At 39.2% G+C, this 13,529-nt stretch overlaps 2 protein-coding genes across 7 annotated transcripts; both read left to right on the forward strand.

Moving 5' to 3' along the window:
• Positions 1–1,954: 1,954 nt before the first annotated feature.
• On the forward strand, positions 1,955–7,068 carry LOC106648207 (aminopeptidase N). Of its 3 annotated transcripts, none has more exons than XM_014364910.2 (13): positions 1,955–2,058; positions 2,383–2,497; positions 2,735–3,006; positions 3,069–3,269; positions 3,339–3,494; positions 3,568–3,897; positions 3,981–4,131; positions 4,189–4,315; positions 4,393–4,486; positions 4,736–4,940; positions 5,016–5,707; positions 5,771–5,947; positions 6,025–7,068. In XM_014364910.2, the coding sequence occupies exons 2-13, from the start codon at positions 2,429–2,431 to the stop codon at positions 6,494–6,496; spliced, it is 2,946 nt and encodes a 981-aa protein (XP_014220396.1). In that variant the 5' UTR covers positions 1,955–2,058; positions 2,383–2,428; the 3' UTR covers positions 6,497–7,068. The 3 variants fall into 3 exon arrangements, 2 of the variants coding, with proteins under 2 accessions (XP_014220396.1, XP_014220397.1); XM_014364911.2 differs by having other exon boundaries at positions 1,987–2,083; XR_001339268.1 differs by lacking the exon at positions 1,955–2,058 and having other exon boundaries at positions 2,429–2,497; positions 6,025–6,651; positions 6,756–7,068.
• Positions 7,069–7,339: 271 nt separating this feature from the next.
• LOC106648449 lies at positions 7,340–13,191 on the forward strand. Of its 4 annotated transcripts, XM_014365367.2 has the most exons (6): positions 7,340–8,197; positions 8,355–8,663; positions 8,842–8,988; positions 9,082–9,276; positions 9,581–9,739; positions 9,815–13,191. In XM_014365367.2, exons 4-6 carry the CDS (start codon positions 9,085–9,087, stop codon positions 11,447–11,449), a joined length of 1,986 nt encoding a protein of 661 aa, XP_014220853.1. In that variant the 5' UTR covers positions 7,340–8,197; positions 8,355–8,663; positions 8,842–8,988; positions 9,082–9,084; the 3' UTR covers positions 11,450–13,191. The 4 variants fall into 4 exon arrangements, with proteins under 4 accessions (XP_014220853.1, XP_014220851.1, XP_014220852.1 ...); XM_014365365.2 differs by lacking the exon at positions 8,842–8,988; XM_014365366.2 differs by lacking the exons at positions 8,355–8,663; positions 8,842–8,988.
• The last annotated feature ends 338 nt before the right edge of the window (positions 13,192–13,529 follow it).

Genomic DNA, 13,529 nt, shown 5'->3' on the forward strand with positions numbered 1-13,529 from the left:
GCGAGTGTCGACGGGTGCGCACAAAAAACAACTGTTTATTGGTATAGCGTGACTCGAAGTGTGCGATATCTTAGTTATGTAATTACGGTAGTTCTGTTGGTAGTGGCCAGCAGCCGCGTAAAGAAGAGGAGCACTGCACACATTTTAATAATACCGCGCGAGGATGCTCCTCTCTGTATGCCGCCACCGATGATGATGATTCACGCGAACAATAAGAGAGAGAGAGAGAGAGAGAGAGACGACGTGTGCGCACCTGTGTACGTGCATACAAGAGCGGGAATGCGTATATAAATACATACACATAAATATTACACGCAAACTGCTACCGAGAGCCGCGATCGCGAGAATATAGTTTACATGGTAATTATTATGACTATTATGTCACATTGTTAATTTCTCGAGAGAAAATTTAAATATTTTGATAAGGTAGCGAAGCGATCGCGCGGACAGTTAAAAAATGTCGTTGTTGTTGTCGCGCGCACCGAATCGGTATGCATGTTCGAGCCGTGCATGCCTTAGCTTCGCGAGAAAAGAAATGGTTCGCATAATTCGGTGTGTATGCAGTGTGCAGCGCGCGAGCGAGTAACATTGCGTCATGACATTGGCCATATAAAATATAAGCACACACACGCTGCTCGATTCGCCAAGCCGAGGTAAATTTTCTCCTCGTACCACTGCGGGCCAGCGCAAAAAAAAACTACACACGGCAATTGAAAAACAACCGGCATTTGCATGTGTGCGCGCGAGCGCATCTCACAAGATAATAATATATACTTGCATATATACAGCATGCATATTATTGGACGATTTTCAAGGACCCGCAGTTTTTCACGAGAGACTGCGCGAACGCAAAGCAGAATATTTCGTGCAAAATATATGCATACGCGTTCGATAACGCGGGCTTGTCCTTTGCGGCCCGTAAATGACATATTTTGACGAATCTCCGAGTGATAAGCCTTGAGGTCAACTTTAACCAGAGGCTACGCGCGCTATTGTAAAAACATATGACGCGTAAAGCGATGTTTAAGCAACCACGTCGACCCAATGATTTGTATTATATACGGGACGATAAAAAAATGAAAAGCGAAAAATTCCAAAATATTTTTTACATGTTTCATTTTCATTTGGCACCTTCATCGCCCGCACAGCGTTTTCTCTGTAATGGATATTTTCAATTGCAAATCGTTCAAAAAATACCTGCGCGTAAAAACGATTGACTCGCGTAGCTGTTAAGCAGCCATGTTATCAGCAATATTATTAAAATTTAAAGCTGTTAAAGGTCAGTGAAAAGGGGGAAACGCGCGGATGAAACGCATTTGTCGCACGCTACTCGGAGTTGGCTAAAAAAGGCCATATTGTCGCTTACAGATATAGTTTGCGAAGTCGACGTTGTAAGGTACGAGTCCGACTAGCGATATCCCGGATAGGTGCGAACGACATGAATTGCCCAAGCTGTCGCAACTTGGTAATTGTTCAATACAATCGTGCATACACATTTTGTTTCTAATGGCAGCCCATGTACTGCGAGCTCGGAGCAATTGGCCTCGCATCTTACTCTCTAGTCCAGTGGACAGATGTGCTTGCGGTGCTGCTGCCCGCAGTTGACGTCAAATGATCGCATAATATCGTCTATACGGCTACTCTCGTGTACGTACAAAAGATGCGTCGTCGTCGATCCCCCGCGTTGAAATTAGATAACTAGCCAGGGACCTACATATAGTATTGCGTATTCTGATATATATACGCACCTATACACACACACGCACACTTGGTCCGTGACAACGTGATGCACCGCTTGATAAAGGCTTGACACCGATCATCGCCGTCGCCAACTAACTCAACGCGCGTATAATGACGCCTTAACTGATTTATTCCCTGCGTTGCTTCTGTGCATATGTGTATGTGTGTGCACGGATCATTGTCGGATTGCAGTAGTGTCCGCACACACACTACTGCGCGGTTGTAACGAAGAAAAGAGAAAATAATCGACGCGAGGTCGAAAGGGTCTATTCTACGATTACGGACCAGTGAGCCATCGACCAGCAAGGATTGTGCATCGTAATATTTTCATATAGCAGTCATTGTACTTTTCATTTTTTTGTTTGTTTATTAATTGCTCCTTTTGCCATTAGTGAAGAAAGCTTTAACACATTGTGCTTTGTCGTTAATAAGTTTATCTATTTCGCAATGATTCCTGGCTATTAATTTCCTGTTTTTAAGTGATATTTTTTTTCTTTTCAAAAAATTGTAATTCAATATTGCATTAAAACCTGACATAAGATTGAATTTCAATCAAACTTATCAAATTTAAGAATCGAAATTTTGTTCTATACTTTTCAGAATTCAGGTTTTTTTTAAATTAATACTTTTTCCTATTCGTAGGAATACATTGTTAATTTACAAGCTCTTGAGGGCACATTAAAGCAAGATGAGGCGATCAGCCTTAAGATTAGGGATCGCCCTGGTCTTATTCATCGCTATCGATGCTTTTCCTAAGGTAAGTCGGAAATTATACTTATAGGATCCCTTATTTGACTTGTGCTAAAAAAATTATGAATATAAAATCGTCCCTTACCTTCATCCCAATAGAAAAAACAACGTTTCCTTTAGCAATGTTTCCCCTTTGTAAATTTAGCCACCAAATAATCTTCAAAAAATGTGGCAAAAATTGAATTTAACGAAACGCATCGCTGGCTCATCTACTTCTCGTCGTCGAACTTTGACTTTGCTGCAGATACGACAGGAGCGCAGCGTCGATCTCAACGAGCAACACAAACTCGAGTCAGTTTGCATCTGCGACGATTTGCGGCCCAAGAGCTACATCCTCGAAATCGAACCACTGGTGCAGGAGGCTAAATTCAAGGGTCGAGTGCGCATCAATGTAACTTGGTCCGAGCGAGCGGACAAGGTCATGCTCCACGTGCATCCGGACTTGCAGATTTCACACTCCAATGTAAGGGTGACGAGGCTCAACGACGTCGTCGACGAGTCCGACAGCAAAAGCCAGTAAGTTTCGACTGCAATAAAATAAGATGGAATTGTGTTATTTGACTTGCAATGCTTTTTAGAGAGGAGGAAGTAAAAGCTCCAGCGCCATTGAAAATTCTTAAAATTGAGCGAAACCCGCGTAAGCTCATAATACACCTCGAAAATATGTTGAAGAGAAACACGACTTGCGAAGTCGACATCACTTATCTCGGCAACATTACGACTAACGACACATCGGGATTATTCATGAATTACTACATGGATGCGGCGAAACAAAAACAGTGAGCGAGTAACATTTAGTTTATTGTCTTTTTGTATTCATGCGTGTTTTTATTTCATTTTTCGTGCAGTACTTACGTCGCTACTTATCTACGTTTGAACAATGCACGTAAGATGTTTCCGAGCTTCGACGAGCTTCAATACAAGACTAAGTTCCAGCTAATCCTGACAAGGCCTAAGAACATGACTGCTCTGTCCAATACCCCGATTGAAAAGACTGTACCCGTGTATGTGTACATTTTACTATTGTGAGATATTTGATCAAGTGTCCATGCAACTCAAATTTGCCTGAAATTTCAGAGTCGGCGAACAAGAAGTGGTTCAAGACCATTTCATGCAAATACCTGACATAACTACCTACCAGGTGGCCTTCGTGATCTCGGATTTCGAGAGTTTAAGTCCAACAAAGAAGGTCAATGCGATAGATGGGCGAGAATTGCAGGTTCGAGTCTGGGGTCGTAAGGAGTATCTTGACGCGCTCAAGGACGTGCCGGACAAAATTGTAACAATTGTCAACTACATGCAGGATTATTTCAATAGTTCGATCGGGTTGCCGAAACTCGACGTGATCGCGATGCCAATATACACGGCTAGCAAAGCATCCGATAATTGGGGCTTGATGATTTTCAAGTGATTGCAAAAATAATTTTTTAAAAATAATTTTTTTATATTTTTTCAATGGAAGCATTGCATAATTAATTTTACGCTTGTAGGGAATCAGAGCTCAGCAGCCCACTTATATGGAACACGGCTTACGAACTAACCTACCAATGGATCGGACAGTTAATTACACCTTTTCGCTGGATGGATGCTTCAGAAAATAAGGGTCTCAATTCGTTTTTGGCATCTAAAACCACTATGGACGTGAGTTTCTCTACTGATAATAAGTGCTCATCTATTAATTGCATAAAAAATGTATAGATCAATCCGGACGAGTTGAAAGGTAAATGGCCCATGAACATCTTGTATTCGTTATACTACGGTTACGGAAAAACTTTTGGAGCCAATAGAATCACCGGAATCATTCGCGACGCCAAATTTGCCAAGAGTGAGTATTACAACACATATCTGCCGCACTAAAACGCTGCATACGATTTTTATCTTTCTATGAATTTTAATTTGCAGTCGAGCTGGTATTCCGAATGTTTTACTACATTCTCGGCAAAGACAATTTCAAAACGAGCATGAGGCACTTTATCAAGTCGCGGGTGATGGCTGAGTAAGTGTCGATAATGAAATATTTCCCATCGTGACCGTGTATAAACATTGCTCTGTGCAAACAAAAGCTTCTCGACGCTTGTCGTCGAGAAAAAAGCAAAACAATGCACATAAATTTAACGAGATGATACTCTTTTGTACCAGCGAGCGAGAAATTTATCGCGACAGAAATATCTTAGCTTCAACACGACTCACTTCGCTTTTGCGCATTTTCAATAATAAACGTGTGGATAATTGAAAAATTTTCCAGACCAGACCTGGAAAAGGGTCGCGACACCAGGACGTTCACGCAAAAGGACATCTACGACAGCATCAATGCAGTGGCGGAAACGCAAAAGTCTCTGCCCGATAAGTTGACTATTAACGAAATAGCAGATTCGTGGATCGATCAGGAGAGGCTACCGCTGGTAACAGTGACGCGCAATTACGAAAATGCCACCGTCACTTACAGCCAGGTAATCAAATCAATCGTATAACATCGATACTCGATTGTGTCTTTTTAGTTATAGTGATTTCTCGGCTCAATATAGAAACCATACGTGAGAGAAACGCGTAAATCGCCCAACAGCTGGGAGAGTACCTATCGTTGGAACATCCCTCTGGTGAAGCAGACCCAGAGCAAGTGGAACAACGATGACTACTCGCCAAAGACATGGTTATTGACGACGATGCCGAAAGACGGCCTCAATGTACCCAGCAGCGAGGACAAAAATGAATTCATCGTTATTAATCCGCAAGAAATCGGACTGTTTCCGGTAAACTACGACTCGCACAATTGGCAACTGCTCGCCACGTATCTACAGAGCTCGAACTTCGAGACTATACCCACCTTGACGCGAGCTAAACTGCTACACGACTCGTGGAATCTGGCGTACGCCGACGAGCTCTGCTTCAGCATAGCCCTCAACATGACTCTGTCGCTGAGGCACGAGAAGAGCCACATCGTTTGGGAACCGTTCTTCACGATGATCGATCACGTGGGAAAGCGCATCGAGGGATCGCCCGTCTTCTCCAAATTCGAGGAGTACTCGAGATTATTGCTCGAGCCCCTGTACACGGAGCCGTGCGAGGTAGCTCCAGCTAACGAGCCGTCCTGGAAGTCTCATCTTCGTGGCTTGGCTCGTTACTTCTTGTGTCGCGCCGGTTACGAGCCCTGCATAGCCGAGGCCCGCGAGCAATACGCCAAATGGATGTCCGATCCCGAACCTGACAAGGGCAATCCGTGAGTATGGGCGTGAGAGAAAAAAAAATGTATTCAATAATAATTGAATCATACCTTGTTCAGGGTCGCGAACGAGTTTATCTGCCCGGTATTCAAATGGGGCACCGACGAGGAGTGGAACTTTGGCTTGCAGCGAGTCATCAATTTCCCAAAGAACAGCTTGGAGAGGAAGCAAAGCGAGCGCACGTATCTGCTCAAGACTTTGGCCGGATGTCCGCAGGATCCCGCCAAGATTGAGAGGTATGCTGATTATTAAAAAATAAAGAGCAAACTGAGTCAAATGCCGAACGCTATTATAAGCAAGACGTTCTCTGTAGACTACTGAACATCGCGATAATGGAGCGAAACGGTAATCTGAGCGACGCCGATTGCCATCTGATATTCGCCATGCTCACCGGCAACGCCAACGGCTACAAGATGCTGTTCAAGTTCCTACACGACAACTGGGACCAGGTGAAGCAGCGCCTCGAGAACAAGAAGAACCTCTGGATCAGCATCATACACTCGGCCACGGGCTTCTTCAATACGCAGGAGGGCTACGACCTCGTGACGAAGCTGCACGCCGAGCGCCAGAAGGAGCTCAGCGACTCCGAGGCCAGTCTGGTGCGCGAGGCCATGGAGAGCATCAAGCAGGAGACCAAGTGGAGCGAGAAGAACCTGCCAGCCATCGATGCCTGGCTCACGGACAGCCTCGCCAGGAAAGTCAGCGTCGAAAAGGACTTGCTGGATTACTGGAAAGCAGCGCTCGCTTGTCCTAAAATCAATAATAGTACTTCTGCAGCTGTGTAACTTTTATATATTCATAAAAAATACCCGTTATGCGTTACAATCCGATTCGTGCAGTACAACAAATTGTCACTCATACTTGTCAAGTTATAATCGTATCAAGCAAGAATATCCCAGATTTTTTTGTAATGAATTCCTGTAATTAGCAGCTTAGCTTTGTAAGTAGTCCCTTGTAAACATTAATCAATCGCTATTCTTATATACTATATTATATATATTATATTATAAAAGATATTATGTTTATTTTAAGTTTTTTTTGCAGCTATGTTATCTTGTTATACTCTTACCACGTACGAAAGGATCAAGTGAAATATTCTTAAACGACGCATGCATCGACATCCACGTATATTTGTATTAAAACAACACGTTATTTATTCATAATAATGGCGGCGCTAGTCCGCAGTAATGATCTGTACTCATTCGTTATTTCGACAACTGTGATCTTTGACTCACGAGTAATTAATCGTTTTTTAAGTTTAGCCACTTTTCCATGATATGTGATGTAACTCTAGATGTATAGAAGTGTAAATTTGAAATTCAAGTCAATAAACGATTGCGTAATCCAGACGAACGAATCTCGCACTCGAATTCCATCTTTACTGGCGAACGTTAACTACGTCGCGCCCGCGCGAGTAACGTATCGACAAGGCATAACGAACACGGAGCAACGAGGTTTCGCGCTTGCAGTGCCCTCTGTAGACCGTTTTGCGCACACCCATACTCCTGTATTCTGATTTCAGACTTGGTGAGTTGTGTGATTGTAGCACGCTCGACAAGTGCTGCCGCCTGACGAATCATTGGCGCATTTTAGTTCACTGGAGAGTATCATTATTGCTGTCTTTCTGGCGCTCCCGTCTCCGTATTTACCTGCGTATATTCACGAGGCAGAGCAGAGCATAGGTACATAGCTGTTGAGCTGAGCGAACTGCGATTTGCGAACGAGTCCGACTCGTCGATAGAACATGGCCGAAATTCACTCGTTGTAAGCTAATTCAAACCAGTCGTGCAAACCTTTCACCTCGTGCTTGGCGTAGTGCGGCAGCAACGAGTTTCCACCGAGCATGTGAAACGTCGTTGTCGTCGCTTTGCGTCTTAGCTTGTTTTCGTCAACTCTCGTCGTCCATCGCTGTGTTTACCTCATTTAGACAGACTCTATCAGTGTATTTTTACTATCGGCGCATACGTCTAGTTACGCTGCTGTCTATGTGCGCATACACGGTCCTCGTGAAGTACGTCTACGCACGTATGTTTGTAAATTCCTAGTTACGTCCTAATGTGCATGTGAGACAGATTACATGTGCTTTGAGTTATTGACGCCTTCGCCAGGGCATAGTATTAGTAAGCAGCAGCCTGACAGCATCGTCCAGCAACAGCAACAGCATTTCAGTAACACATGCAAGCACGCTCGAGTCGACTGACATAAATTAACATAGTAAATTGTCAACGAAAATCACGCAGCAGAGCTACAACGACAGGGGCCCAGGCAGTGTCGAGCTGCCGTCTCGATGTATCGGAACGACGAGGAAAATCAGAAGCCGCGACAGCCAACCAAACCTCAACGCAGACCGAGTCGCTCGTCGAGTCTCAGTGGTACGAGTTCGTTGTCAGCGTCACCGATGCCATTTTCCAGCGATCAGGCCTCGACTCTTTGTAATCGAAAATTCTACCAAGACTCAGCCAGGCCGATACTCTGACGATAGCTTGGTAAGTTGAGAGGAAGGTACGAGCGCAAACGAGTGCAATATGCCCGTGTAACGCTGCCTCGACTTTATACAATATCTTATATACTCCATTGAATATTGCAAAATATATATAGCGTCATATTTATTTTCGAAAAATTTTCTATTCCATGGTCTCGCAGCGTGTTTAGCTTAGATATCTATAGACACTTATTTTTGTATCTCCTGCTCTCCCTGTTTACTCGAATACGTGCTTGAACGTGTGTCTCAACGACGTGTTTGAATTCAACATGGTGAAAGTCGTCGTGAATAGCTATTGTGCGATGATTTTTTGCACAGATGTTAATTTATGCAGCAAAGTCTTGACAGATGGTTCTAATGCTGAGCTCTGGATCTGGAGGAAGACTTTTTGCTCAAGATTGTTCAAAACTTGAAGCTACTATCAAAGCATTTGATTGGGTTTTATTAAAGAGTGCCAAGCTCGTTTCATGGTAAATTTATATCTAGCCTAATCTGCTTTGTAATGCTCTAGTTTTAATTCACCAGTCGTGGAGTCACATCTTGATTAAACAAGAAGACAACTGACTTATTACATAAGCTCATTTTCAATAGATTATCCTTGTGTGACCGCCTTATTTGTTTCTCATCTTTGGTATATGAATTTTACAGATTATTGCAGATTCTAGAATACTCTACAACTATTAATGAACCACAACAGTTACATGAAATGATAATAAAAAAATTTAAAGAATACAATAACTGAAACAATATGCTTCAGAGCTGATTCCATTTTGAAATGCAGTAATCACTAGAATTGTTTGTTTTTCTCACTATACATTTAATTTATTTCTATGTCTTGACTGATGTTTTGCAAATACTCATATTAACGACAAATCTTCTAAATTTCAGTGTATGCAATCTTCAATCATGATGGAAACTGGCACAGACTATGTCCTGCAATGGCCAGGGCACCCCACATATGTTACTGAGAGATTTAGCGGACTTTTTGCAAAACAAAAAATGGTTGATCTCACACTTATATGCGACGATGAAAAACTAAAAGTTCATAAGCTTGTAATGGCAGCTAGTAGTCTTTATTTTGAGGTATGTATATTTTATTAATTGATGATTGAATTATTATCTAATGATTTTAGTCATTTTGTAGTAGTCACCATCATGTGTATCTTTTACTAATTGATGATTGAATTACTATCTCATGATTGTAGTCAAATAATCAAACAACTATTTTTATTACTTTGCAAAATATTATAAATTGATGCAATGTAGTAACCAAAACTATTTTAGAAATTATTACAATATTGTGTATCTCTTAATGCTGTAGCATTACACCTTGATTATTGTAATAAAACTTCATTCTAAAATGCAAAATTTTTGTTTATCTTTTCAGGAAATATTAGAAGGAGACCTGGGTGATGAACCAGTAATATTTTTTAAGGATTTAGAATTTAGTATACTGAAAGCCATGATAGAATTCATGTATTGCGGTGAAACCACAGTATCCCATGTAAATTTGCCATCCTTGCTGAATGCAGCTAGATTATTTAAAGTAATTCAATCAATAGATTATCAAAAGAAATTTTTAATTGACATATAACTAACTATTTTTTTACTTTTATTCCAGGTTAAGGAACTAGAATCTTTAGTTGAAAAGATGGTTGGGCCAAATGCTCAAGATCATAATGACAACGAAAAAGAATATCCGTCTAAAGATGTAAAGCGGTTGAACTGTTTAGTCAGTAATAGTGACAATGACATTCGAATGAGTTTTGTAAATACTCCACGCATTAACGATGACACTGGTAATAATAGTGAATTTGAATCAGAACCAACGTACTTTGAAGATAGTAATAGTGAACGTTGCCTTTATGATGACCCTAATATTCACTTGAATGGTGACATTCAGCATATCTCAACAGAGTCCAGTGAAAATTCTTCGTCTTCTTCTTCGTCAACAAGTTTGGAATGCGAAAAAGAACGTTGCTGTGATTTTGTGGCCAATGGAGAAATTAGTAAAAGCAATAGTTTTGATGAAGATATTAAAAGGGTAGGACAATGTTCTCGAGTTTACACGCACAAGCGACGTAAACTCCGTAACGGAGTGAGCTCTACTTCAAATAATAATATCAAGCGAAACTCGTCAGATAAATCGTTTTCCACGCCTCAACCTCATCTAGTCTCAGGCAGAATAGATCTGGAAGAAGAGTTTTCGAATGATGAAGGACCAGTGACCCTGGAAACGAATCTCGATAACGAAAGTTCTGACTACACAATGACTTTCAGTAATGAAAGCATCCAATCAATTGTAGGGTGTTCGATCAGCGATTTTTGTAGGTCTAATAACATGTTTGAATTATTAAATGCACGTACAACTATCACATCAAAGTGTAGTAGCGAAAGTACAACAGAAGATACAACAGAAGACGCAGAAGAAGACGATGTCATATCTCCAAGTGCAACTCCAGTGTTAAGGCGGAGCGTCCGCTTGCATCAACAAGAAAACGAAGATAATCAACCCCGAAGAAAACGGCTAAAGAAAGGTCAGTTGTCGAGCAAATTAAAGTTACTACGACGCAATGAAAAACGTAAAAATAACGAAAGACGTGTACCCGATTTACATGCACCGTTCCCATCGAGAAAATCTGTCGTATCGAGCCGTAAACATTCCTCATCGCGCAAGGAAACAACAACCAAGCCAAAGACATTGATACCAAACGAGCCTCCTAATGAAACGACGAGAACAACTTTATCGTCATCTGTGAGTCGAGCTCTTTGGGGTGACAGGTCAGACATTGCTGAAGACGGCAGTGATCCCAACGATGATGGCATTGATGGTCTGGAATATTCTCCAAGCACTGAAATACCATACGCTGTTGGTCTCTTGCCACTCCGGGCTGCTCTTGAGAAGCTTCAAGCAACGCCGGATCACCAACCAAGAAAAACAAGGTCATCCGTCGCTGCGAGTAGTTTGAACAAGACCTACGAAAATCACAATGGACTGAAGCGGAAGTTTTCGCCGATACCGAAAAAAGCACCGCTTCAATTACCTCAAGTACAAAAATTACAAGAAGAACAAGCACCTCAGGTTCCTCCGGAGAATGAATGTAGTAAAGAAAATGTGCAAAGAAAAATTCGTGCAATGACACCTTCTACTTTGGCAGTTACGTCAAGAATTACAAATATGAGGCAGCGTAAGAGATCTCTGTCGGAAGGCGCTAAAATTTTGGAAGATATGACAGTTGATAATCAAAGCTCTTAGTTTAATTATTCATTTCTGTGAAAAGTCACTTGCAATTCATTTACAAACAGTTGATGAGCAATCTCGTCAAATCTTTTGCCTGGAAAAGATATTTCGAAAAGTACCTAAACTTGAACATACATTTAAATTATTTATATAATTAGTTCAAATGGTTCAAATATAGCAATATTTTTGGTTTGAATACTCTAATGTCTCTCAAAGCATTGTTTACACTGAACTGTGCTTGATCCAAGCCATTTTGGAAGAAGTATATTTTCAAAATTCAAATAAGATGCTTAAAGGTAATCTTTAGTACTTATAATTACAAACCAATAATTGCTTATTTTCTGCATGAAATATAAGTACAAAGCAGTACAATGAATTTCATAAAATTAATTTGATCAGTATTATGAATATTATTGGTGATACTAAAAATATAAATGAATTTTAAAATACGTTATAGAGATCAAACTTGAAAACTTTTTTAGATTAAATCGAAGTTTATACTTCCATTTCCATTAGTCATCAATTTATTTAAACGATCAAGAATATTTTGCATGAATGAATATATATGGTGCCTACTTCGAATTAATACTTTTTCCAAAAGTAATGCTATTTGAATCAATGGCAAGTAACGTTTCATTAAAAATTCATAAATCATCAGATCATAGATCAGGTAACTTGATGTTATTGTAATAAAATTAAAATTTTGCAAGGAGAATATTTCTAAATAGAAACACCAAATTTTACACGTTCTTAGAGCTGTATGTATGATGAATCTATACATATTAGAAAATAACTCGATTTAACTGTTAATGAAATAGTTTCCAGTTTCTAAGATATTCTTAGCTTTCAAAATTTTAAATGTAACTCAAAGCAATGTTTAAATTGAACAATATTTGATAATGTTCTTCAACTATAAGGTGGCTTTTTGTCATCAAAATGTGATGTCATTTTTACACTTAGAGAGGATGATAGGTAAATCCTCATGTTTCATTAAACTGTTCTACTTTTTGAAGATATCTTATAACAAAGAGTGATAGTATATAAAACATATACCATTCGATACTATTCTAGTAGAAATGTGGCAAAGTAAATTGATAAATACGTACAGAGTCCCATGAAATTTTGGTGTTTAAAAATTAACAATTGTCTTTTGTTTCAAAACAAATATTTTGTATATGGTCTCATCTTGTCACTATTCATATATCCTAATTAGCAATAAGTTTCTTTGTATTGTAATATAATTTCTTGATTGATTTTTAACAAGAGGTCAAAAGGTTCTTTAAGTCATATTTATATTTGTCAGTCTGGAAAAGTTTATATTTTGATTAATTACAAGAATAATTATAAAAAAAAACATTGGTTTCTAATATTTACAACGGTTGTTTCTAATATCCAAGTTTTAGTACTCCTCTTGTTTTAATCGCAGATTTCAACCATATAAACACAATATGGTGAGTCTATAATTGTTTATAGTTTTCATTGTATTTAATGTACAGTCATCTGATTTCAAAATCATGAATGTGTACATTTAGTTGTATAAAATTGGATATTTTGATTTTGTAAAAATCAAGCGTGCAATGTACAGCGCTTTTATGTATTATAGCAAATATTCTACAATCAATGTAACATTAATTTTATTCTATATAATAATTTTGATTATAAGCTATTATTGTTATTAAATTTATCATCATCACAGTGTATAAAAGTACAGAAAAATGTTAAGAATATTTTTTTAATAAAATTTTATATCACTCTAATATTTTTGTTTTACTATTAAAGAGATATAAAAGGTGATATCGATGTGTAACATTGATACCGCTAAGAACATCAATGAATGTCACTTTTTGTTGAATTTTTAATGTCCCATTTAAGAATAAAAATCAGTATTGTATTTTTACTTATTCATTCATTGATAAAGCATATTGCTTAATAAAGTCTGTTGATGCAATTGGATTTAATATGCATGGTTTTAAATTTGATTAGTAAATTAAAAAATTAAAAAATAAAAAGGTGGATGCATCGCTGTTACTCTGGTCTGCCCTTTTTCTCGTGATCATACTTAATTAATTTAATTATTTTTCTCTAATCTTCGTGA

The sequence above is a fragment of the Trichogramma pretiosum genome, unplaced genomic scaffold, assembly GCF_000599845.2.
Source record: "Trichogramma pretiosum strain Unisexual culture from Peru unplaced genomic scaffold, Tpre_2.0 scaffold24, whole genome shotgun sequence".
NCBI lineage: Eukaryota > Metazoa > Arthropoda > Insecta > Hymenoptera > Trichogrammatidae > Trichogramma > Trichogramma pretiosum.

Excerpts from the sequence above, each read along its gene's own strand:
- LOC106648207 (XM_014364910.2), top strand. The coding sequence starts at position 2,429 with ATGAGGCGATCAGCCTTAAGATTAGGGATCGCCCTGGTCTTATTCATC. Across the intron at positions 3,270-3,338 it reads GATGCGGCGAAACAAAAACA|TACTTACGTCGCTACTTATC; the intron begins GTGAGCGAGTAA and ends TTTTTCGTGCAG. Across the intron at positions 3,898-3,980 it reads TGGGGCTTGATGATTTTCAA|GGAATCAGAGCTCAGCAGCC; the intron begins GTGATTGCAAAA and ends TTACGCTTGTAG.
- LOC106648449 (XM_014365365.2), top strand. Across the intron at positions 9,277-9,580 it reads CTAGTAGTCTTTATTTTGAG|GAAATATTAGAAGGAGACCT; the intron begins GTATGTATATTT and ends TTATCTTTTCAG. Across the intron at positions 9,740-9,814 it reads ATGCAGCTAGATTATTTAAA|GTTAAGGAACTAGAATCTTT; the intron begins GTAATTCAATCA and ends CTTTTATTCCAG.